At 34.5% G+C, this 27,972-nt stretch overlaps 3 protein-coding genes across 3 annotated transcripts in view; 1 reads left to right on the top strand and 2 right to left on the bottom strand.

Moving 5' to 3' along the window:
- Window positions 1-793: 793 nt before the first annotated feature.
- PIG-F (phosphatidylinositol glycan anchor biosynthesis class F) lies at window positions 794-1,562 on the bottom strand. Its single transcript, XM_068775245.1, has one exon. The coding sequence runs from the start codon at window positions 1,514-1,516 to the stop codon at window positions 809-811; it is 708 nt and encodes a 235-aa protein (XP_068631346.1). The 5' UTR covers window positions 1,517-1,562; the 3' UTR covers window positions 794-808.
- A 504-nt stretch (window positions 1,563-2,066) lies between these two features.
- Alas (5-aminolevulinate synthase) lies at window positions 2,067-3,940 on the top strand. The gene has a single exon (XM_068775003.1). It carries the CDS (start codon window positions 2,294-2,296, stop codon window positions 3,815-3,817), a length of 1,524 nt encoding a protein of 507 aa, XP_068631104.1. The 5' UTR covers window positions 2,067-2,293; the 3' UTR covers window positions 3,818-3,940.
- LOC137931569 (pre-mRNA-processing factor 17) overlaps window positions 3,929-27,972 on the bottom strand; it is a 55,654-nt gene continuing 31,610 nt past the window's right edge. The window contains exon 11 of the mRNA XM_068775002.1: window positions 3,929-4,132. Within this exon, the coding sequence (XP_068631103.1) occupies window positions 3,955-4,132 (178 nt within the window). The 3' untranslated portion in view covers window positions 3,929-3,954. The remainder of the gene's footprint in view (window positions 4,133-27,972) is intronic.

Raw genomic sequence — 27,972 nt, forward strand, 5'->3', positions numbered from 1 at the left:
TCTGGTAGCTTGACACACAACAGTATTGAAACCATCACTTTGAATAATTAGTAGTTATGTTACACACACCTATTTACAGAGTCACAGAGTTGATAATAAGAGATATAGCATTATCTGCCAGAATTTCACATTAAATCAACACATGTTATCACTATAATGAAGCTATTCATGAAAATAATTGCTTTTATATTTATTATATTCATTTAATTTTAGCGATTCATGGGTCAGTACAGCTAGCAGTAATATTTTATTTTAATTATAGGTAATTCATAAACAATAATTTATAATCATTTTACATCCATGCAAGGTATCCAGTAATTTTTAAGATAAAGTGAAAATTAGAAGCAGGAAGTGGCCTTCATCCAACATCTTCCTAGATCTGTAACAATTTTATTGCAGTACCTAGTAGGGGGACATTTTATGGTCCACTTGCCAGTCCATAATTCCAGTCTGAAGGCCCCAGCAGTCATCTGCTTTGCACACCTGTCTACTGCAGCTTGAACTTACCAATCTATTGGGCTAAGTCTGTTACTTTTTTTCTATCTACAGATCTACTTTCTGACACCATCTCATAGAAAAATCCCGAACACTAACTTCTACAAGGATTTTTCATTTAAGAATTAAAAGTCAGTCATGGTAAGGGTACATTCTACAGCTTCTTCCAAATATAGAAAACAAACTGAAAACTTCTACCTCTGTGTTCAAATTTGTTCTATATAGGTGTAAATATCTATTTACTGCAGTGAAAAAATACTAGGTTCTTATTTAATAATTTAATAAAAGAAACACATTGTATAACAACATTCATTCACTTTGATACATTTAACTTATTTAGAACATTGACAAGAAAATGTAATACTGGGTATTTGTTAGCAGCCAACATCAATGTCACTTTAAAAATAGTTAAAACATTTGAGAGCAGGTATCCCCCAATAGCTCCGAGGTAGCATGGTATGGGCCACTGCTGCCAGGGTGTGTTCCAGTCCAATGGGATAACCACAGCGCCAAGCCACGCGCCGCAAACCGTTAGCAGCGCGTTATTTACCAGCATCTCTATAATGGTGTCCCTAGAGTAATTTCTAACAGCAAACAGGAGTTGCAAAGATGCCTCCGGTCCAGAGTGAGCTAGTAACGGAAACACGGTAAGTATGGTCAGCAGTGCTGATAGCATTAACGTCTCCTCATGACACTCCAACACAGGCGCTCCAAACAATATTATCCCCACAAAAAAGGAGAACATAGCTCCAAGAAGAAATATGCAAGATTTCACTACATCTCCAGCTCGATTCCTGTTAGGTTTAGTTTTTTTCGCTTGAACATTGTTATTCAAATAAAATGATTTAAGGAACTCTGCGATAAATATCAACAGCGTTATGTAGAATGAAGAAGCCTTGCCTACCGAGTACAAGAGGCCCTTGTAAGATATAGCTGTAACAATGCCAGGCAGGTAAATACACGTCACTAAACTTGCAATTACAGTTTTTCTAACTTCCAATTGATTATTTAGAGAAAACATTTTTAATTAAAATTTTACAAATGACTCCGGCTATCACAACACATGTTTTGACAAATGACAGTGACATAATTGGAGGAAACTCACTTTGTATAGGTAATACTTTGCATAATCTGAAGAATAATTCTCAATTTTTTACTGCAAATATTAAACTACTTATTTCTTATGCTCATATCTGAATAAATGTTAATAATTAATTCAAAACATATACATGTTATGTTTAAAGAAAATTCTAATGAAAAGTTTATTACATATAACCAAAGTTTCTGAACTATTTCGTTATGTCAGGGAGTAATAAGAAAAAATGTTACCATTTCTTACAATTTTCCCATAAGCGATACCTTTTTATTTTTTAGAATTGATAATTATTTTTATCTATTTTGCTTTATTATTATATTTCTTAATACCTTAACATACCTTATTTTAGTTGTAAGTTTTAAAATAAAAATAAAGTGTAATTTTAATTCCGCAACAATCAGAGACGATTATAATTTGGTCCATAATTTAAAACTTCATATGGCAAGGAGTTAGTTTCATATCAAAATAAATTGTACGTGGTAATGAAGTGAAGTACAGCACAAAACAATCATTTATCTGGACGCAATCGATGTGACGACACAGACTTTATAAATGAAAGGTGCAGTGCTAAAAACCTCCAGTTGAACTTTACACTCGAGAGACGTTCGGCTACAGTGGGAGCCAACGTTCGACAAAAACATCGACAATTCGTATAAAACAAATCATCGATTCGTTGCAAGTGTGTGTCATTGATTACATAAAATGCCCTGTCCGTTTTTGGGATCGTTAAACCAGGCGTTCGTGAGGAACTATGGGACCTCGCTAATGAAGAAATATGGAAACTACTGTCCGATCATTTCTCGTGGTTTCCGCAGTTTGGGTCAAGATGAAACCAAGTGTCCGTTCATTCAGCAGAATTCAATCGTCTCCGAGGCGCCGAAGGAGATGACGGAGGATATTGTGGAGCAGATTCAGCCGTACAAGTATGAGAAATTTTTCAATGAACAAATCAGTGCGAAGAAGAGAGACTATTCGTATCGTGTATTTAGAAAGGTGTCTCGGCTGGCGGCCGAAGGCGTGTACCCGCAGGCGCTTGAAGGAGCTGAGAATCGTCAGGTAACCGTGTGGTGTGCGAATGACTACCTCGGTGCTTCTCGCCACCCTGTCGTTCAAGATGCCGCCATCTCCGCGATCAAGTCTTATGGCACGGGAGCTGGAGGGACTCGCAACATCGCTGGTAACTCGCAGATGACTGAGAAACTTGAAGGTGAAATAGCAAAATTGCACAACAAGCCGGCCGCTCTGATATTCAGTTCTTGTTTTGTTGCAAATGATGCAACACTGTCTACTTTAGCTAAAATACTTCCTGATTGCATAGTATACTCGGACGCAGGAAATCATGCTTCCATGATCCAAGGAATAAGGAACAGTCGGGCACCAAAACATATCTTCAGGCACAACGACCCAAATCACCTTAGAGAATTATTATCCAAATCACCAGCTGGGGTACCTAAGCTGGTGGTTTTTGAAACTGTACACTCTATGAGTGGAGCTATTTGTCCTTTAGAGGAAATGTGTAACATAGCGCATGAATATGGAGCTTTGACATTTGTGGATGAAGTTCATGCAGTTGGTTTGTATGGAAAACATGGCGCTGGGATTGGAGAGGAAAGAGGGGTGCAACATTTAATTGATATTGTATCAGGGACCTTGGGAAAGGCATATGGGAATGTTGGAGGGTATATAGCAGGGTCATCACTGCTTATTGATACAGTTAGATCGCTAGCTCCTGGCTTTATATTCACCACTGCATTGCCACCTCCTGTGCTAGCTGGGTCTTTGGCTGCCATTAGACTCCTTGCTAGTGAAGAAGGAAGAAACTTAAGATCTAAGCACCAAGCTATTGTTCGCTACTTTAAGTTATCTTTACTGGTTGCGGGACTGCCTCAGTTACCCTCTGTGAGTCACATAGTGCCTGTACCTATTAAGGGCGCAGACAAAGTGGCTCTGGTGGCGGAATCTCTGATGAAGAGGGGACATTACGTGCAAGCAATAAACTATCCGACTGTAGCGCGCGGAGAGGAGAGGCTTCGCTTCGCCCCCGGGCCATACCACACGCCGGAGATGGTGGACAGTCTTGTAACTGCCTTAATTGAATCATTCCACGAAAACAACATAAATTTCGACCAGTTTATGGTAAACGGGGCCTGTCGAGAATGCAGCATGGAGTACAAGGTCGATATAGCACAGGACGAGCTCTTCAAGTTCCCTATGCAGGTCGCGTAACAGCACTTCGAGCACGAGATCACAAAAATATGTTGGATGTTGCATAGTTTATTCGTATTGTACTGTTAACCGTTCGTGGTTTTGTGGTAGGGGTAAATAAAAATATATAAGTGCCGTACTTAATGTTATGTTTTATTTTAATCCCAGTATTTGATGAGACCGTCCCAGCCCGCGGTGAGGAGTTTGCTGGGCTCGTGCGGGTGCCACAGCGCGGCGATGCACACGCCGTCGTGGGCCTTCCACTTCTTGTACAGCTTCGTTGTCTTCCAATCCCAGATGTAGCTCTTCCCGTCCGCGTCACCAGACACCAGATAACTGCAATTAAAAATAATAAATTTCCGTTCAACCACACTATTTCATTGAATTCAAGTTTGAATCATTTACGTTGAACATAGTTTAACAGTCGCTTATCAGCGTTGAGGTTTTAAAACTAGTTCTTATGAAACCAGAGTAATTATGACCGGGGCTATTTATTACGTGCGGATATAGACGTAATATGTACTGGCAGGCATCACTTTAGCAGTTAAATATATTATGTACAGATACAATATATGATAAGTTATAGACTAGACCGTGGGTTTGCTTGTAATCTTTTCATGTCAATTTATACTTTATTGTACACCAAAAATTTTTATCAAAAAAAAAACGAAAAGTAAATGTAACAAGATAACATAGATAATAACAAAAGGGAATAATTTATGTACAGTTTAGTGTATATTAAATATTCTGCACATATAGATGTGTATAAATATATATATAAAGAAAAAACTGTAACATAAATAAATAAAAAACGCTACAAAATATCATCTGTCTAATTCAAGAAAGCAAAATTAAAGTTCCTTCCGAGGCATTTTTTATTATTTTATACTTATACGTGCTCACGTCTAGAGCAGGGGCGGCCAAACTCCTTGATAGTTCAAGCTATTGTTCGAAATTTGAAATTTTTTCGTGAGCCGCAATTTAATACGCATTTCAAAACACGCAAACGATTTTTGTTAAATTATATTTATTATTTAAAATTATATTTATTATTTAAGTTATATGATAAAAATTACAAAATATGTGTATTGAAGTTGGATATAATGACACACACGTGTATGACAGCACTCCTAATAATACTTAAGATGCCGGTTAGTTGTTTATGATCGGTGTTTGGATTTCCTTAATTTTTGGTGAAATAATAATAATTATTATTCACGCCATTTCTTTTTCATTTCCCCGGAGCTGATATAGATTATATGAATTTAAATATTAAAATAATTCGACAATCAATCGACAAATCAATTTTTTTTAAGTTTTTTTTTATTCATTTAAATCTTAAATTTACACTCGGAGATCATTTTCCCATTTCCTTGTAACTACTAGATAATGTCAATAATTATTTCATATTGAAAAATGTTGGACAAAATTTTAATGCAAACAATAAGATATATGATTTTTTATGAGTACAGTAATACCCCGCTTTACTCGAGGGATACGTTCCAAAAAAATTTGTTAATTGAAATTCGCGTATAACGAGGTTTATGATTAAACATAGTCAAAAATTATTACAAAAAAATACAAATCATTTTAATCAATCACTTTAATTCTAGGAACACTTTATGCAATACACACTCTTATTTTTTACGGAAAAATACATCTATTGTCTTTTGGGTAACGTTTTGTTTACGTTCTTCTAAAATACGTTCAAAACACCCAACACTGTTTTTAATTGTTTGACAGATGGTCAAGACACCATAGAGAAGTTGATGACAACATTATATTTATATGCACTCTTTCGCGTAATTCGAGGCATTTGAGCGCGAAATTTGCAATTCGCGTTATAGTGAAACCGCGTATAACGGGGTCGCGTAAAGCGGGGTGTTACTGTATAAGTAAGTTGTCCGAGCATCTGCCAACATGTATTCTCAAAGCCCCCATTTTATTGGTTTTTGTGGATTATAGGTACTGTAACAAACTTTGAACCCCACAGTAGATTCAGCAAGTGAATTATCACTCTAGAATTAGCACTATGATCGCAAGTCTCAGTCCACAAACGCTGGTTCACCACTGCTCATGTGTTACATTTAGTGCATATTACTAATTCTTTTTACGAACTTTTAACTTTAATCCTTGCAACGTACGTAACTGTAAATATCTAGTTGACGGACCCTTCCGCTCCGTGAACTCAGTACCGATGAAGCTGTAAAAACCTTAGGGCTAACAGAATTAACATCTTCAGAAACAATAGAACAATATTAATAATACTCATACTAATGTTTTTTTGTATATTAATTCTATTTAAAAACAGATGTATGTATTAATAGAGTATAGTGATACTGCACATTATTACACACATATTATGCATATTAATACAGTGATTGGAAATAGGTATGAAAGCTTTATAAAAGGTATATATATACATGCATATATATATATATATATATATATATATATATACATATATTTATTTACCCACCTTTTACTTCTATAATCAACCCGATTTTATGTCTAACCTGGATTTTATGTTTACTTGTATTATCAGCATAGATCGCAAATAAGTACGTAATTATTATTTAATTAAAAACGCTAACATATTATATAATTAAACGTTAATTAAAATTTCTTATTTATGACAGCGTTGTCATACTTTACTATTTACTTTTATTATTTTATCTGTGCATAATTATCACAGTGTAAAAAACAAGTCCGTAATGTCAAATGTTATTGATCTGTCTTAATCAAGAAATAATGTATTTCAGAATGATCAATTAATTTATTAATATATCGTAATAATAAACAGCGTTATAAAAATAAATTTCATCGTCGTGTCAGCTGATAGACGCCCACTGCTGGGCCTAGGCCCATCGTCCTAATGATCAATCTCGCGTTGCCCGCATGCCGTGACTTAGGTTTTTTTTTAATTTATTAGTTCGCGGATATCCGATCTGCGTGCCCTGAGTTCGAAGAATCTGTAAAAGCCGAAATGGCTAACAGCGTCCAGCACCAATCGAATATAGCCAGGTCCATAGTCCGCGGTCGCCACATCCCACTCCTCAACGACCTTCGGTTGCACGAGCGATGACCTCTTCTACTACTAGCTTCGGCAGATACCTCTGTTATGGTGGAAACGACGAAAGTGAGGTGATGAATAAAGTTAAAGAATTTGGGAAGAATACATCGGCATTTAGAAAGCAAATTTTGTATAAATAGTCCCTGTGTACCCAAGACAGGATAAGTACGAAAGGACCCCAAAAATGGAATCCAATAAAAAAGAGGCCTGTATTCATCGAACCTCATTTATAATTCGATATCACATCGAAGCTCTGGACATGCCCTATCCATTGTTCTTTGGGTGACCTTGTGTCTTCTTAATTAATAACGTCATATGATATTTTTGTATTTCTTTATAGTATAAGATATTTTTTATTTGTTCACATATTAATATGCAATTTGGTTTTAATTGACGTCATCATATGTCGACGTCATTTTAATATACTTTGTTTTTATAAAGAGCCAAGCCGAGGTCCCTTCTAGGATGACCTTGGGTCAGATTACTTGATCTAAGAAATAGACGGCCACGTTCCACAGGAAGTCTTTTAACTAAGTTACTCGAACGAAGTTTAGGCTAAAAGCCCTTCTGCTGTTTGCTCTCCCAAAATCTCAGAATATATTCTTGCTATGATTGTTGATTAACAGTAATAAAAAAATTTAAAAAACTTTTAAGTTAAACGGTTCTTGATACCCATATTGTGGTGGTTGTGGAAAAATATGTACCGTAGTCCGCCATATTGGAACGGCGTCCATCTTGAATTTTAAATTTTGACGATGTTTATACATCGTGTTTTACTAATGTAGCCCTTTCATTTGATACCCATATTGAGGGGGTTAAGAAAAAATATGTAATCCGCCATTTTGTATCGGCGGCCATCTTAGATTTATAATGTTATTGATTTTATTATATTGTATTGTCATCTAAATTAAATATGTGTACCAAATTTCAGATCAATCTGACAACGGGAAGGTGCTTAAATTTCAATTTCTAATTTTGACTCAAATAAATTCCGTACGGGTCGAACTAAATAAAACCGTAATGAATGCTCTATCGTAATTTCGGTTACCTGTTGACATTGTTATTAAATATTTCTGAACTGGTTTTTCGACCTTGAAATTACGCAAAACAGACGTGATTTAAAATCAATAATTACATATGTCGGATTATTAAAATAAATATGGTTAGTAAAATATTATACTAGCCTAACATTTTTACTGTAAGAAAACAAATCTTTTAGTTCTCCTTCATTATGTGATCATATCTATAGACCAGACATACGATGTGCCTTATCTATGAATAATCAAGATCATTTAAAAAAAACCTTCACCGAATACTTCTCGTATTCGGTGAAGGTTTTTTTTTATAAATTAGATATGAACTCGGGAACATACAAATCATCTTTTCAGCCGGTATATACATCTATTTTGGATAAAGTGTATATGTATAAATCTGTGTTATATTATAATAAAAGATGTGTTGTTGTGGGGTTTCTTCCTGCTGCACAACTATAACACCTTGCGGAAAGGAGTAGATTCAAACATTAATTGGATCAAAAAGATATATATGTATACGTAAGAAAAGGACTACTATATAGCTACTTCCGCTATGTAGCTGTGTAGTAGTCCTTTTCTTACTTAGTATGGACTTCCGCAAAGTAACGCCTGAATCCATTAAATATATATGTATACAAGTAGATAATAAGATGACAATCAATAAGGGTTCTGTTAAAAATTCCAGTGTTGAATGAACGAATTTTATCTTTTGTTTTATCTTTTATACTTTAATCGCCACGCTTGGCTGGCGATTTGACAATCGCAATTTAGTGTAAAGGTACGCAAAAGACGGCGCTGCCTATTCTCTGGATACTTGTGAGTGTGCAGTGACAATGCCATATAATTAATGCACAAAGTGTGAATTATATATCTCACTGCTCTGAACATACAAAATGCAATACAAAATACTTTGATTTTCATTATACGAGAAAGTGAAAATTGATTCTATTTTCAAAAAATCTTGACACTTCTATTCGTACAGTTATATTTAAATTAAACGGTTAATTATTTTAATAAACGAATAAAGATTTGACAGCAAAAAGTTTTTATGCTTATATTCAATCTCCTTGTCCAAATTACAAAACAAATTTAATTATGGAAGAAGAATCAAAATTATTAAGCATGGTCATATAACTTAAATGCCAAAGGTTCCCTGAGATATGTTTCTAAAGAAATTGATAGTCTAACGGTTGCTTCACAATACATTTTTTAACATATTATTAATACGTCATTTAAAATATAACATGAAGAAGTTTAAAAATTGACGCTTTTTAAATGTTTTTAACTGTACCGTATGTATAATAAAGTTCCATAAGATATCTTTAGACATCTCTTCTCTCAAATATAAATCTAAATTAAAAGTACATTATTAAATAAATCTTATTACAGCATTTAAGAGTTTTTAGTTGAAATTCGTGGAATTTGTTTTGTTGAGTCATTTACAAAATGGATTTAATAATAACGTAAAAAATTGTGAAAAGTAAAAAGAGCAACTGTTGAGTTTCTAGCCAACGACAGCTTACTGCTTATAATGTTAAAACAACGATGCGCAAAAGCGCATGTAAATGATTACATGAATAAATATAATTTAAATTAAATTAGTATAAATCAGTAAATTACGTTATAAGGTGACAAACATGCGCTTTACGAGGGTCAAAACGTGTAACAGTAGCGTGTTATACGAGGGTTTAATATCGTGTATTTCTACATAAACCGTTTACAACATGGTTGCAAAGACTTATTAAAACTAGGGGCCACTTAGGCAAATCATGAACTGATGGCGGGCCGTACGAGAGGTACGAGAGTATTATTTTTGGTGTCGGCGGGCCGCAGTCTGTGCATCCATGGTTTAGACCGAACAATAAAGACGAGGACGCATAACAAAACCGTGGGTCCGAGTGTACACATATATAATAAAGTTCCAGATGTCTTAGACCTTACTTTTGTATATTATTAATCTGAAACTAGAAATATATATATACCAGCTGATCCCGCAAATATTGTTTTGTAAAAACTTAGGGGTGGACCACCCTTAACATTTAGGGGGATGAAAGATAGATGTCCGATTTTCCGCCCTGGCCGATATGCAAGCTAAGATTCACGAAAATTGCTCGAGCCGTTTCGGAGGAGTTCAACTATACATATATATATATATATATATACATATATATATATACATATATATATATATACATATATATATACATATATATATATACATATATATATACACATATATATATATACATATATATATATATATAGCATTTAAGAAATTTTAGTTGATCAAAATAAAAACTTGGTTTGACTCATTTACGATTGAATAATATATCATTGTTCAATTTTATATGAAAATAACTCTTCCTCGCGTCTCTCAGCAGATCAGCGCGAGCCAGGGGTAGTTTACTACTTCTTCTCCTTCTTTTAAACCGATGGACGCCCTCTGCATAGCATAACCCTCCTCCAAAGATCGCCATTATGACCGGTCTAGCCTGCATCCGGCGACTCCCGCAACATTGACTATGTCGCCGTAACACCTCGAGAACCTTTCTGTCTCAACGGCCATCGGTTGCACGAGCAATGTGCCAACTGCCAATTTAGACGAGCAATTACTTTATTATCTTAGTAATTATATAATAATAGTACACCTATTCCCCGATTTACACGGTAGATACGTACCTGACAAAAACGTGTAAATCGAAATTTAAAATTTTCAAGTCAAAACCGTGTATATCGAAAAGCTTGCAGAAAATGCATAATTTTGCTATTTAACAGTCGTGATTTTTTCAATATTTTCAGTTGTACACAGAAATAAAAATAAAATGCATTGACAAGTTAAAATATTTAATATATTACGGAAACACTGTTTTTTTATTTATAATAATCTAAATTATGCACTCACTTGTAATTTACGAATATGGAAAATTAAATCTTTTTCAAACTGTGAAACTTTCACTCAAATACAATTTTCCGTAGATAAAACTTTAATTTTATGCGTAGAAATACAGACACAGTGTGCGTGTGCAGCAAGTCAGCACATAAGCTGGGATTCCCCGTGAAATGTGTACACAGCACACGTGTTCAATCACAGTGGCATTTAGTAGTGCTATAAAAACAAAAACAAACTTTTATGGAAATCCGTGTAAAAGCGAAAACGTGTAAAACAAGAACCGTGTAAATCGGGGGATAGGTGTACTATTATTATATAATTACTAAGTGCTTACTTATAATCTTAAAATAATTGCTTTTTCTAAAGTACATATAAACGCATACTTGAACAAAGATATTTTCAAGTGGTAGAGAATGCATAAGGCATTGAGTTCGCAAATAAACTAGTTGTAAAAAGAGACACGAACCCATCCATCCATTCATGTAATCACTATTCATTATTATTCACCATATCGATAAAAGTAACGATGTTTTACTGAATTTATCGCGTTTTATCAAACTTTTCCGTATCGATAATACCCCCACTTTAGATACGCTTTTTATCGTACAAAAAAAAAACCTGAAGTACCTTTAAAATTAAGCGCTAATTATTTACGTAATTGTTATTGTAATCAATGTATGACTTTCAACTTTGCTACTATTCATGTTTACTAGTTATAGATGTAAACACTTTAAATGAGTATAAATAGCTCATATGTCAGTCAAAAATCTATGGTTTTATATGATACATTTATTTACTTATTCCCCTATAATTAAGTTATTATTAGCCAAGGCTAGTATAGAGGCGGGTTCAAAGACTCTCTCTAGAAGAAGATAGAAGCCTTTATCGTTTATTTAATGGAATCAGGCGTTACCTTTCGGAAGTCCATCCTAAGTAAGAAAAGGACCAATATTTAGCCACTTCCGCACATGCAGTAGTAGTCGTGCAACAAAGTGCACCGCCCGCCAGCCTGATAAATGCGTATGCGGCAAACAATGCGAATCACACAACCGCCACCACCAAATCACTCAACACGTGTTTCACCCTTCCACGGGGCATGTTCAGGAGCTATGTTACACCGATTAGTGCCAAACACAGAGACTCTGTGTTTCTGTACTGCATGTGCGGAAGTGGCTAAAAATTTGTCCTTTTCTTACTTGCCTTTATCGTTATTCGTCGAACAAGAGACCCTTCTGCTGTATAACAGTGTCCATCATGCGGTGGTAGCAATATCACGTCACACGAACTCGTGCGCGTGTTACACGGACGAGACTCAAGCGATCGCAAGATTCGTCAATGTGACGAATATGCCAACCACTTCACAGATATTGGGCGCACAACCTGAGGATGTCAATATGGAGTAAGGATGAGGAAGTAGTCCCACGAAACGTAATTTAAAAAACTGGACATTGTTAGTGCGTTGTAAAAAATAAACAAAAATCTTTGATTTAAGAATAAGATTTAAGTTAGGAAATATTTAAAGAGACTTAGTAAACACTGATATACAGAAACGCGAGCATATATATTATATATTCGAAAATAAATGTATTTGTTAAATCAAAGGCACGAACTAATGTTTTTTGAATATAGAATTTAAAAAAAAATGAGAGGTCAATAACTTCTGGCAGTACAAATTCTGTATGAACAGATAGATTAATAAATTTCAATGCGTAGTATATATGTAACATGTAGTATATACGAATTACAAAAACGTTTTTCTTACTATACTATAATTACGTTTTTGGACAAGATATATCATATATTTAAAGATTATACATCAAAACAATCACCCTGTATGTGATATGGTTGTTGTCTAAAGGGCTTCTTAAAAAAAACATGATGTTACACTAATTTCAATATATATCCCGATACTTTTATAACGCGATTTCTTAACCTTCGTATAACAATGTATCTTTCCTAACGCAAGGTATAATGTTATATTCCTGCACTGCGAAGTTGCAATTAGTACAGTATACAAATAATTGTGTACATTGTACCAATTGTATTTTTATAAAGTTAAACACATGTTCCAACACTATAATACAATGGTTTCTTTTAAATAGACTTTATACCTGCAAGTTACTCGCAAAGGAAAATAAAATTTTTCCTAATTGCTATATATTTATTCAACGCGTGATGATTATTGAAAAGCCTTTTACAATGTTGTCTTTAATAACAGATACAAAGTATTTGATTTTCGCTGACAAATTATTTCAATACACGTGTCTGAACGTCGGTGCGAAGTCAGCGTGTGATAATTAACTTGTTCCGTGAACCGAATAAATACGTGTAGGGTTGTCAATGTCACTAAAAAAAAATATTTATTAAAAAAAAACGCACGCGATGGTCCCATCAACAGATTAATATCAAGAATAAATGACCAAAAATTGTCTTTATAAATTTAATGTCGTATTTTATATTAATTATCACTTATATCGTTTATTATTGACAGCGATAGCTTAGCGATTATGACCGAGACATGCGATCGTAGATCCCGGGTTCGATTCTCAGGATAAAGTTCCATATAACACACACTCTGTGCATTAATTACATAGGATTACCACCACAGATCACAAATAAGTTTCTAGAGGGCAGTAGTGTGCTCTGCGTACCATAATACCACACTGCAATCGCCAAGCGATTATGGTATATGTCTCCATAGATATTTTTCGCGGGAGGATCCTATGCTTTCAAATGTTCTTAGATTTTTCTTCTATCAGTTTTGTTTTTATTTTACGAGAAAGGTTGTGCCTGGAGTAATTCTATCAGTTAGTCATTAATGTTTATTGTAATTGTTATGTTATAAACACACTACCGTTCTTTTTGGAAATCTATGGAGCCAGCAGTGAACATACTACTGCTAAATATTACAATCTCATATAATATCTGCAGAACGATGCACGAATCGACATCACAGGTTATAGATATGATTTTAATAATAATAATAATTTTAAGTTTAACCCAGTTATATAAGAAGCAGATGACAATGATCCATGTGAATAACACAAAAACAGTTCAAAATACATCTCTTTTTAAACAAATTTACAAATTGTATCTTGTTAAATTTAATAATAATAAAAAATCTATACAATGTATTTTTTATTTACGTTAAAAGTTTTTGTTGCAATCAATTCAAAATGAAGGTCGGTGCACGATTACATCTTCAATATTCTATTATTACATAAAACGATTTAAAATATATCTTTTGCCATTTAACATAGAACTCATATTACCTAGATAAAAGAACCATTGGACGTGGTATACAGTAGTGATACGTCAATATTTTTTTGAAATTAGAAATTTAATTTGCTGAGACCGTTAGTTTTAAAAAAGCGTGTTTGTTAACACCGTTATAAATAAATTGAAATTGTACAGAAAGTACACGTGACCCATACAAAACTAAACACAGTTCTCCGGAGTAAGAAAAGGACCAATATTTAGCCACTTTCGCACATGCAGTGGTAGTCATGCAACAAAGTGTACCGCTCGCCAGCCCGCTGATAAATGCGCATGCTGCAAACAATGCGAATTACACAACTACCGCCGTTAAATCACTCAGCACGTGTTTCACCCCTCCACGGGGCATCTTCAGGAGTTATGTTACACCGATTAGTGCCAAACACAGTTCTCCGGGTTTATAATCTAACTTTTTTTGGACCGAACTTTTGGTGCTGCTCAATTGGCATTTGCAAATTTTAGGAGTTTCAAGTGGCAGGTCGCAGAGAGAGCCTATCTTATGACATCTTTTAAAGTAACAAAGTTCCATGGCTACTAGAGGAATCTCGACTCGGGCCGCTACTACTATTTCACAGGATTAGGAGACCATTGATTGTCTAGATCGCTTCAGTTAACGCTTCATGGAGTGACCAACTGCTTGAGCCGTCACTCATTGAAAATACTCGCTTAGAATTCCGACATAAGAGCGCCTGAGAGAGGCCTAAAACCTCGGCTAGGCCGATTAATATTTCCTGGCTAATATCACCACTACCATATAACCTAATATCATTCATATAAATCTATAGGTTGTCACACTTGATTGTCTTTTGAAAAGTATGTACATTCTTCTCGTTATTGAAGAACGCACTGAAATATAATATAGGGGGTGGTCAAACTGCGGCCCGCGAGCCACATGCGACTCTTTGAACGAGTATTTTAGCCTCTAATCTATTGTCGAATTATTTAAATTACTAGTGTGAATAATAAAAGTTATTATTCCACCATAAAATTAGGGAACTAACTGGCGTCTCAAGTATTGTTAGGAGTACTGTCATATACGTGTGCCATTATATCTAACTTTAATTAACAAAATTTGTTTTTTTTTGTCATATAATTTTAATAAATATAATTTTTGTAAAGAAAAAATATTCATTTACGTGTTTTAAATGCATATTAAATGGCGGCTCGCGAAACATTTCAAATTTCGAACAACATCTCGAACTATCACGGATCTTGGCCACCTCTGGTATATACTATTTGTACCTTGGTATATACTATTTTATGTCGTATAGACTAGAACAGTTCATTTCCCTTTTGTTCTGATTAGTATATGTAATATATATGTATATATCATGCTATTTGAACACGTCACACTGTGTTGAGTAGAGCCATCCTATCGCTATATGAAATGAAATACAATGCAAGCATATGATATGATTTATTTCTCATAGAACTAATTCCTTGCTTCTTGTGTTCTTGCTTGCCTTCTTTTAAACACTTGGTTCCCGGTTTACTTGCTTACTTATTAGAAGTTACTTGTTCTCGGCTGACGTTGTTGCTGTTAGCCCGAAGGCTTTTACAGCTTCATCGGAGCTTAGTTTACAGAGCAGGAGAGTCCGTGAACTTAAAAGTTTGATGATAAACTTAAAGATTACTTAATAGAATCAAAAACCTGATAGAGTTTTATAATATACCCGGCAATACTCAATATAGCAAGGTAGGTTTTAAATTTATGTTATTAGCAACGCCATCTATTGATCCGTTCCGATGTCACATGCGTATACATATTGTACATTATTAAGTTTTCTGACATGTTCACTTGAAAAGAATTATCGTATTTCTTTATTTTCGACCGACAATTAAAATATCTGTGTCATTGTCTTCATACAACACAACAATAAGTTGATTCTTTAATTGGTTTTTAAACAGATTTAATTAATTATTTTTAATATACTATTATTATTAAATTCACATATGTGAAGCAATTTATATTTTTTTACCATAATATTCAATAACACTTAAATGCTAAATTATTACTTGTCATTATGACTTGTCCGAAAATTATTATGGTCACCCTACACTAACTCGTGTCCACATTATAGAACTAATATGATGATAATGTGCAATTATATTGTGATCATAAAGCACATTCCTGGTCATGTCGTAATTAACCTCAACAAGATTGTAACGTCTAAAACTTTGACACTGAATTATGAAAACACGTGTCGACCACATTTCTATATGAGGTAATTAGGAACTATAAAGGGTGTTTTGTTATAGATGTTAAAGCTTTAAAGGGTTAAATGCATAGCTTATTTGCTGCCAGATAACTTGTGGCAATCGTTTCGGAAATTATAAATAATCACACAGTAAACATTTTTAAATTCAAATCACTACGTATTAAAATTTTAATTATTGTTCACTTACTGCAAACTTTGTACTACCAGAAGTATTTAGCCAATTTATTCCGATAGAAAAAAAAATAATAACAAATTAAAAAAGTAAGTATTTCAACATATTTCAGAGCGTTCACTTTAAACAGAATAATCGGAAATAGATGCAAAAGCCTTTTGCTGACAGGTGAGATATACATTCCTTTAAAAATTTTACACCTATAACCAATCGGAAACGGCTATTATCTTTTATATTTTTTTATTTATTCCCTCTAAATTAGTTTTTATTTAATGCTTTAAAAATATATCAAAAAAATTCAACAAATTCTTATGGTGGTATATTGCGGATAAAACTCTAGATGTAAGCCGCTTCTATCCGACCCTATTGAAAAGCTCAAGTTGCTGCTGAAAAACACTGCTGGCAAATGATGATTGCTGCTGAAATTTTAGTATTTTGCCTATTTGATGTAATTGATGTTGTGGTGCTAGCCGGTCTAGGCTTTGTACAGCTTCATCTAAATTGAGCCCGCGGAAACAGAGGTTCATGGACTAAAAATTTTACATTGGGGATCGTATCTCAGTTACGACGAAGACGCTGCTGAAATTTTACTATTTTTTTATATCTATTTAAATAAACCGCCGCTGTACGGACTACATCAGTGTTTCCCAACGTGGGACCCACGCCCCACAGGGGAGCAATTTGATTGTTAAGGTATAAGCAATGCGAAATTTGAGTTGATACGAGTTTAACACTTTCGCTTTAATATAAAAAAATATATTTTATATATTTATCCATTTAACATCTTTATTGTACACATTAGAATACATTTAAATAGTTTCATAATAATATGAAAAAAAAAGTACAATGGGCGGTATTATCACACAAGGCAATCTCTAACAGACAACCATCGTATGGATACAGTAGAAGTATATATAATATAATGGGTAGTGAACGTGTGCAAAATATACATACACCAATACCTCACTTTGCATCGTGGTTACGTCCAAAAAAAACACGACGCAAAGTTAATTAAGATTTTCTATAGCAAACCATGTAAAGATCGAAAATAGGTTCCAGGGTAACGAAAACACAACTTTTTAAAAACAAAATTGAACAAAGTAAACATTTAAAAAACAAAAATAATATAACTCTGCCAATAAATAAATTGGAAAATATATACCTTTTTTTGAACCAAGAACAACACGTTAAAATTTATAAATGTATTTTTTTTAAAAAAAAAAGCACAACACACTACGTAATTGAAACTGAACTCCAAAATTAGCAAAACAATGTGAAAATAAAACTGTAATAAAATTGCGTTGATTTTTAATTAGAAAGGGAATACCCGAGTTTTTATGGCATGGCGCAATTAGAAGCAACTGTGTTGCCTCTTGAAAAAAAAAAAGGAAATTTTTAAAAAAATAATAAAGATTCGAACCCAAAACAACGCAATCTCAAAAATCTAACGACGCACAGTGAAAATTAGTACTAATTAAGCAGCGACGCAACTTCGAAAAAAACGCAAAACGAAACGACGCAAACCGAGGCATTGGTGTATATACAAAGATAATGTACGTGTATATAGCATATATACACGTACATTATGTTTGCTATATTATTACTATATATTATGTTATATTATTATATCTTATTTATTATTACTTATAATAAATAAGATATAATACATATATTATGTAAGTTACATAGGGGGGCGTAAGTACTTTAGAAAGACTAAGAAAATACTGGACTTCTTGATTTTCAAATCTTACCATGTTCGTCTACATTTTTCATTATAATATTTGTAACGTAGTTCTTTTGTACAGAGTAAATAATTAAACATACGAGGGTGGATTGAAAAGTACTCGGCCTAACCAAGAAAATAAACACATACTAAATAAGTTATATTTTTATTTTTCTACATAATCACCATCAAGTTCAATACACTTTTGCCACCTCCCCTTCCAAGCATTTAGACCGTTGAAAAAAATGATTCTTCCTTAGAGTCAAAATATGCGTCTACAGCTGCTTTGACCTCGTCGTTTGTCGAAAATCTTTGACCTCCCAAGTGCTTTTTTAGGTTAGAGAACAGAAAGAAGTCTGATGGTGCCAGATCAGGTGAATACGGCAGATGCGGTAACAGTTCAAAGCCACAGTTGTGAATTTCAGCCATTGACTGTACTGACGTGTGAACACGGGCGTTATCTTGATGAAACAGAACTTTTCTTCTGAGCATTTCTCGACGTTTTTCTTTTAATTCCTCTCGTAAAGGACGTAGTAAGGTGCAGTAGTAATCAGAGTTTATAGTCTGACCCCTTTCAAGATAATCAATCATAATCACACCTTTCGAGTCCCAGAATACTGAAGCCACCACCTTATTTGCCGACAAAATCGACTTAGCCTTTTTAGGGGGTGGTGAACCAGGTCTTCTCCACTATTTTGATTGTTGTTTTGTTTCCGGTGTACAGTAATGAACCCATGTTTCGTCCATAGTAACAAAACGATTCAAAAAATCATCTGCATCGGCTTCAAATAACTCCAAACAGTCGTGTGAAATAGTCAATCGCGTCCTTTTTTGTTCAACTGAAATCAGTCGCGGAACCCACCTGGCAGACACCTTGTGGAAACCCAACTCGTTGACAATGATGTTTTGAGTTCGTTCATAAGAGATGCCTATAATCTCGGCTATCTCTCTAATTTTTAATCTGCGGTCTCCCATTATTAAATCAATTACTTTTTTAATATTTTCGTCAGTAGTTGACGTCGAAGGCCTTCTAGAGCGGGGTTCATCTTTCACACTCTCTCTACCACGCTTAAATTCTGCTATCCATTTTTTGACGGATGAATATGACAGAGCACAATCGCCTAATGTACTGACCATGTCATCATGGATGGCTTTTGATGATAGCCCCTTCTTATGGAGGTACTTAATGACGGCACGCTGCTCGATTTGCTCCATTCTCGGAAATTATGTCCGATTACTTTGTTAATAAATTTATAAAATCACAACTAATTATCGCACACGTTTCGAACTTCACACAATGAACTAGTCTGAACTGAACTAAATAATGTGGATAGATTTGATTTTTAGAATTGAATGGATCTGTGTTAGGCCGAGTACTTTTCAATCCACCCTCGTAGTATTAAAATTATATTTTTGATTTTTAATTATAAAAAGACCTTGATTTTTTGAATAAAAATTATAAAAGTCGCTGCAAACGGCATTTGAGAATCAGGTTAACCTTGATACGTTTTCGTAAAAAGCTGTTATGTATCAATAAAAAAAATATCGTTGTGAAGGCCAAATATTACGGTATTTCGAAAACGTGAACCACAGAAGTATCCATTTTTTGCTTTAAATTCAAGAAACGTGATCTCTATTCCAATTCCTTTTATCATATATAAGAGAAGATAACTTTCCAAAAGGAAATGATTCAGCATACTACCATAACAAGATCCTATCGACAGAAGTCTTTCACACAGCGCAGATAACGTCTATCGAAGGAGTTTCAAGGGATTAGGAATTCCATATAACCATGTCCCATGTATCTTGAAGATCCACGTTTCTCTCCAGAAACAAAAATAAAAGTAAATGTAAGAATGAGGTCAAATTGTCTATGTTTAAAGGAAGAAGAACCTGCTTAGCAAACCCGAGGTGTCCTGGTGTGAGACAGCGGCTACGTAATGGAAGCGGGGTCTTCCTACTGTCCATGACTAAGTGTGTTCTTAACGCAGATACGGCGGTAATGGGGGATTCCCATCCTACACCGAAACACAATTGTGGAGTGGCAGAACAACACATGTCAATTACACTTTTTTAAAAAAAAAATTAGTAACGACATTCAAAAGAATAGTATGAAATTGCATCACCAGTAAGGCTGGTATGGTTCAAATAGTGCCTGTTCCTGAAGTAAATAGCCTCTGAAGTTGAAAGTTTACAAATGATGATATTTTCAGGATTATAAATATTATTAAACGAAATCGGAACAAAACATGATACAGTTTATACATTTCTGGTACGTAAAACGTGATATTTTTTAAAAACAAAATGGGACAAATCATGATATTTTTAGGTTTAAAAATATTAATAATCTAAATCGTAACAACACGATACGTTTCGTACATTTCTGGTACGTAAAACGTGATATTTCCAATAAAATTGGTACAAATAATGATATTTTCTGGTTTAAAAATACTATTAAATGAAATCGGAACAAAACGATACATTTCATACATTTCTGGTACGTAGAAGGTGATATTTTCAAAAAATTGGTACAAGTCATGATATTTTCAGGTTTAAAAATTATATTAATCGAAATCGGAACAAAACGACACGTTTTATTCATTTCTGGTACGTAAAACGTAATATTTCCAAAACAAAATGGTACAAATCATGATATTTTCAGGTTTATAAATATTATTAAACGTAATCGAAACTAAACATAATACATTTCATACGTTTTTGGGACGTAAAACGTGATAATTTCCAAAAAAAAAATTGGTACAAATCATGATATTTTCTGATTTAATAATATTATAAACGTAATCGGAACAAAACATGATTATATATATTTCATACATTTCTGGTACCTAAAACATGACATGATGCATTAAGATAAATGAGGTTACGTTTGCCTTTACCAGTTGCGCCTGAAGGCCTTACAGCACCCATGATCAATCTAAATGCTATTAGTTATATAATAAAACAATTAAATGTAACATAAATAAATCATATTTGTTTGAATTATTCTAGAAAGAGAATACGTAAGTACCTTTTCTTCATTTTAGTTACTCTTTATATCTTCTCTCTACCAAGTCTTCAAGTCATCCAAGTCTGATTTGGATGACTTGAAAAGTCAGTCTAGAACCAGTCAGTTCCTTAGCGCTTAAATAAGACAGGTATTGGTTCATATTTCACACATACCATATTACAAGATGTTATGATCTTAAATAGAAATCTCCTTTCCATTGACATCCTAAACGGAAGTTACCTTTATAACTCCCATATACTCGCGGCAATGTTAGTTTAGGTAACCGCTCCTTTGTGAACGCTTCGAAAATGAAAATAAGTAAAATGACGTACGATTTCGCAAACTACACAGCTGTTTGTACTTTTAAGGTACGCAACTTTGAACTTTATGTCCTTATAATATGGTTTAATTTGTATTAGCAGGCAACGAGAGGTGACTGCACCAAAAGTGGGCCATAGCGAATACCTTATTCGAGAAATACCCTTTGTACGTAACAATAAATATTTATTTTCTTTCTTTATACAGCACAGTCCGACAGCCGTTGGCACTGAAAGATTTTCGAAGGCGGCCTCAAGCCGGTAGATCCGGCATGGATAGGCCGCACCACTAGAGAGATCAGCGACATAGTCAGGATCACGGGAATTCGCTGGACGCGGGCAAAGCAAGACAGGTCATAGTGGCGATCTTTTCAGTAGGCCTATGCTTTTACAGTGCGCATCTATGAACTGACATGTATGAATGGATGAATGAATGGTAATGTCGCCCACTGCAAGGCATATGTCTCTAAAAAGATCTATGGGAGATATACCATTATCGCCACGCTTAGCAGACGAGTTGGCAATCGTAGTGTGATGTTAAGATACGTAGATGACGCTACTGCCCATCTTCTGGAAACTTAAATAAGAAAGGACCAATATCTAGCCACCTCCGCACATGCAGTGGCCGTCGTGCACGAAAGTGCACCGCCCGCCAGCCCGCCCGTAAACGCGCGAGTGTTCTCACTCGGTGTTTAGCACTAATCTGTGTAACAACTCCTGAAGATGCCCCGTGGAGGGGTGAAACACGTGTTGAGTGAATTTACGGTGGCGGTTGTGTAGTTGGCATTGTCTGTCGCATGCGCGTTTACGGGCGGGCTGGCGGGCGGTGCACTTTCGTGCACGACGGCCACTGCATGTGCGGAGGTGGCTAGATATTGGTCCTTTCTTATTTAGGATGGACTTCCGCAATGTAACGCCTGAATCCATTAAATATTCTGGAAACTTGTTTTGCCAGCAGTAAAAATCCCATATAATTAATGCACAAAGTGTGAATTATGTAAGATTGTATTTCGGGAATCGAACTCCTGACCTACGCTCTCAAGTCTCAGTCCTCAACTCCTCGAGGTTATTGTACTCTAGTATTATTAATACTAAAAATTGAAATAAAAAATCAATTAAAAACAAATTCTTAATTTCCTTTGGTCGCACGCCGTAACTTGAGAAAGATTTAACCGATTCCTAATACTTTTATGAAAATTAAAATCGCAGAAACTGTAGATTCCAGATAATATAACTATAGAAACTTCGCGCGTTTGACAGTTCGCCGTGAACTTCGCGCGTTTGACAGTTCGCCGTGAACTTCGCGCAGATAACAGTTCTGCGCTACAAAGTGACATTGTTGCTTTAGCTTTTTTTTTCTATCGACTATAGGCAAAGCATTTGGTTTCCGTATACATAAAGTGTTCACTTTGAAGTATGTTACATTAAGGATATTTTTTTCTTTGATAGACCAATAATTTTCGGCAGTGAAAATATGTAGGCACTTCCGGAAAATATATGGCAACACTTTGAAAAATTCATACAAGATGGCGACCAATGTCTAGTAAGGTACTGCTTTTCTGTCTTATATGTGCAAGAATTATTATTTAAATGTACTGTTCCACGTCCGTTAACCTAAGTTTTATTTTCTCGCATGAGAACAAACAGAGTTATAAACATTATATTCTCGAAGAACATATATATACAATTAATAGTTATAAACAAATATATGCCTTTAATCACCAAACTGAAATAATCTAATTTTCCCACTCGGTCATAATCCAAATTTATGGATTGCTATTGATCCAGCCGGAATGGATTAAGTCTGGTACGGATTAGTAAATATCACCTTACTTATGAATATAATATTTTCGTTTCGACACAAATACAGCTCACGTATTGTTGACATCATTGTCAGCATTTCGGCTGTGTGTTCTGTCCTTCTAGACATACGTCTTCACCAGATATGACGACCTCTTATTTCAATCTGCCATATGTGTTGTATCTGGCAGAGATGTTACAACACTAGTAAAGTTTTTTTTATTTTTTATTTCTCATTCTACTTTCATTCTTCATGATCTCATTTTTTTTATCCTTCATGATCTCTCTTTCTTTACGTTCAAATCGTCACTCGCGCATCAACTTTCTTCTCTTATCGTCTTCCCCAGACCACAGTTTGCTACATTATCACAGTTTGTTACATTATCACAAATTTGACTCAATTTTATTTATATTTGACTTTGCATTGTAATCTCTCTATTTGTAGATATTATCTACAATTCTAGCTATTTTGTTATCTTTTAGTTACTATATATTGCATTGTTCAAGACTAGCTAGGCAACTTACTCGACCCTTCTAGACTCATAGGGGCGGTTTGGGGACTTGCTTGCAGGGTTTTCCGACAACCTTAATGGCGTCTTGTCCACCTTGTGGTACGTTCTTGGTGTAGGAAGTCAGTGTGCCTTACAACTCCATCAACTGCTTGGAGGGTTAAGTAGTGCGTACACGCACGAGGCACTCGCCTTAAAGAGTACTGCTGTCGGAGGCAGTGGAGGCAAAACCTACCGTAAACAGGTCTCTGCCCTCGGACGGCTGCACTGTCCTCTTTTGTATAACCTAATGGTTTAGAACTTCGGGGACAATGTAATCAACAAATTAGGAGTAAGATAGAGAGATAGAGAGAGAGAGAGGGAGATCTCGTGATTAGCTATTTCATTGGCTCGTTGTGCGACTTTGTTCTTACTATGAAGCTTAAAGTGAGAGACGGGGTATCATTAATCTAAAATATAGTTTTCCATTCCAGTCATGCATTGTTAAACTTTCATGCTGACTGTACCGAATTAAGGTCATGACCTCTAGTACCCATAATTGGTTCACCTTTACATCATTAGAGGTCACATTTAAACAAGCAGCTATTTTTAGTTCTAGATTAATCCAACTAACATTTATACATAATTGAACTATAAGAATGATTACTGCTTGAATGTTATTAACGAATGGAATTTTTATAAGACCGTATGACACTGACATACAATGGAGAATAATTTGCATACGTAATTAATTTAAAATACTTGCGTTTATTTTTACTTTATCACATATACAGGATGACTAGAAATAAGTGCAAAAGCTTTTACTCTTATCACCAAACCACCTGTATATCATTGTTTTTAAACATTGGTTTACGATCGTATCTTATGGTACTCTAATAATTAAAAAAAAATATTAAAAAGTATTGTAGCCGTGGTGTGGCCAGTATCAAGAAGCGTTCTTTTCTCAAATGAACGCTACAGATTATGTATACAAATAAATAAAATCAGAGTGTCTGTTTGTAATATAAATAACAGCTTTTTACTACATGCATATGGATATATATATGGTACATATACCAAAAATAAATTTTCTCTATTTGTGTTCGTCTTTCTGTTTGTTCTGGCTAATCTCTGAAATGGCTAGACAGATTTTAAAGGGACTTACTTTATTTTTAGAAAAAAAAATAGAATTATAATAATATCTGTATCCGTCGACTTCTCACGCGTGGAGTTTAATAAAAAAAAACTATAGTTTATATAGTTTTAGTAAAGCTAGTACGAAAAACTGCAAATAAACGAAAAAGATGTAAACATTTTTTCCTTAAATTTAACACAGACAAAGTCGCGGGATTAGCTAGTTACTTATAAAGGTGAACATTGATGAACAAGATATGCAATAAACGCTTCCAAATTTAAAACACAAATGTCTTAACTACTCATAGATATTATATCTATAGATTAACATATTTGTGTTTTAAATTTGGAATCGTTTCCTTGTTAAAAATAGCTCCTGTTATATAAAAGATTCACGGTCAATAGACGTATTAGACGCTCGTACCGACTGTATCTAATAATACTATTGTAAACTATTGTTTTTGAAAATAAGGAGATTCGTATACGAAAGTACCGACATAGTATAGCGGATTGGAAAGTTTGAATGGTAGTAACCAGGTCATATAGACCTGTTAGTGCTTTAAAGTAAAGCAAAGCTTAGATCGTCCACCCACAAAGTTGACCTTGTTAATGTCTAAGTTCATAATACTACTTAGTTTCTTTTACATGTTCTTCTGAGACTTTTTTTTATCATCCGAACAGATAGTAGACATAGGTTGACGTTAAAAATAAATACAATACATCGTATTTTGAATACGGAATTTTGTACATTTGAACTTGATTTCTTTTTTTTAATTCCTTATAATATATATATATATATATATATATATATATATATATTAGGGAGCATATAAGTCTACTTGGCATGTAAACTTAACAAAAACACATACGAGAACAGAAATAAATAAAAAAAATAAACAGAAATATAATTCTGTGATCAAAACGGAAGATAAAACGTGAATCCTTTATTTATATATATGCACAGTTAGTTACGTAAAACAATGTTATATAAACACGACAGGTTTCAGCTGGTTATAACCGGCTTTTAATTACAGTGATTGCACTAACATAATTATAGAATGTGATATTCGTCGTATTTTAACGATATGCACCTATCACTATTACAATACAATGCAATACAATAATGTATTACAAAATACGAAAACTTGAGTCTCTGTATTTAATGGAATCAGGCGTTACCTTGCGGTATTCCATCCTAAGTAAGAAAAGGACCAATATTTAGCCACTTCCGCACATGCAGTGGTAGTCGTGCAACAAAGTGCACCGCCAGCCAGCCCGCTGATAAATGCGTATGCATCAAACAATGCGAATTACACAACTGCCACAGTTAAACCACTCAACACGTGTTTCACCACTCCACGGGGCATCTTCAGGAGTTATGTTACACCGATTAGTGCCAAGCACAGAGTGTTGTTTATATGTATATTTTAGGTGCATGTGTATGTATACAAATTGTAAATAATGATAAAACGCTGTCGTAACACGCAGCTGGGAGAATAAAGATCCGTATCAAATAGCGGCAACCCTCTCCCAACTGTCTGCGTTTAGTAAAAGTGCGGCAAAAAATGCGAAATACACAACTGCCAACGTGATCACTCAACACGTGTTTCACCCCTCCACGGGGCATCTTCAGGAGTTATGTTACACCGATTAGTGCCAAACACAGAGTCATGAGAGACTCTCTCGACTCCGCATACGCATTTATCAGCGGGCTAGCGGGCGATGCACTTTGTTGCACGACTACCACTGCATTTGCTGAAGTGGCTAAATATTAGTCCTTTTCTTACTTAGGATGGACTTCCGCAAGGTAACGCCTGATTCCATTAAATATTTATTCAACTCCTTTATTAACAACCATTTGCCATTTAGTATACAAATTTTCAAAACCGATGCGGTAAAAATCAATCTTTTTTTCTGTAAAATATGTCGACAGAAACGACATTACTTTCCGGTCCCCCTAATACATACTTCTTCCTTCGTTCACAATATTTTTACGTCTTCCTTATTGGATCTCTATCCTTGAGATGTTCTATCTCTCCTCACTTGCAAATCTTCTTCCATGCACTGCCTTTCTTCCCTCAACTACATTCCCTGATCTGGATTTTATATTACATGCTATACATTACTAGTTTTACTATATTTTCATCCTTTTTTTTGCCAATATTATTTTTTACATGACTTCTATTTAGAATTGTTATTTGTTGCCAGTCCTACCAACCTTTGGTATCTAAAATTAAGTCATTATTCTTATTTATTGTGACCTGCACCCCTTATTTACAATACTCAAAGATTGTATAGCGCTGATTGTCATCCTACATAAAGGAGGCGATACCTGCTCCCTCTATCTCTCTCCCCATCTAGACTTCGGATTCAGAAAAAGACTTTACTGAGGTTGGTAAATAACTTCTTTAATAACACTCGTTAAAACCGAATGCATAGATTAAAATTAATAAATATTTTTTATGAGGATGCGATATAAGCGTGACGTCATACGCGACACGAATAGTGGGTATATACACATTTGTGTGCGACTAATCGTGCCATACTCGAACAAATGCAGTTTTTAACATATTTAACTGGTAATGATTTGAGATGGTTTGTCACGTGTTCGATTACTTGGATACGATCTTATATAATTTCACACTGTGTGTAACTTCTTTTTAAGACCTCCGTTATTGGTGACCTCTCTGAATCACCTAGCCTCTCTGACTTTTTTATTTTCGACCACATCTTTTATCTGTGCATTAAAAAAAAGAATTTAATTTGTTTAACATCAATTAAATAAATAAAGTGATCACTCCGAAACTTCTAGCATTACAAAGCCTGAATATACAGATAGTCAAGATCCGACTTATTTTTAAAAAATTATTTAAGAATATATATGTCTTATTCTATTATATAACATATCTAAGAGTAGATTTGGGGGACTCTCTGAGTCTGAGATAGTGCTCTGGTGAGTAGCGAATACCACAGATAACCCAGAACTGATGCTATCACCATGTGATATCCCCCACGTTTTTTATTTTCTTGGAAGGGACGTCAG

Source organism: Battus philenor, unplaced genomic scaffold (assembly GCF_028537555.1).
Source record: "Battus philenor isolate CCGP_79_NKW_IND1 unplaced genomic scaffold, ilBatPhil1.0.hap1 SCAF_8, whole genome shotgun sequence".
Classification (NCBI taxonomy): Eukaryota; Metazoa; Arthropoda; class Insecta; order Lepidoptera; family Papilionidae; genus Battus; species Battus philenor.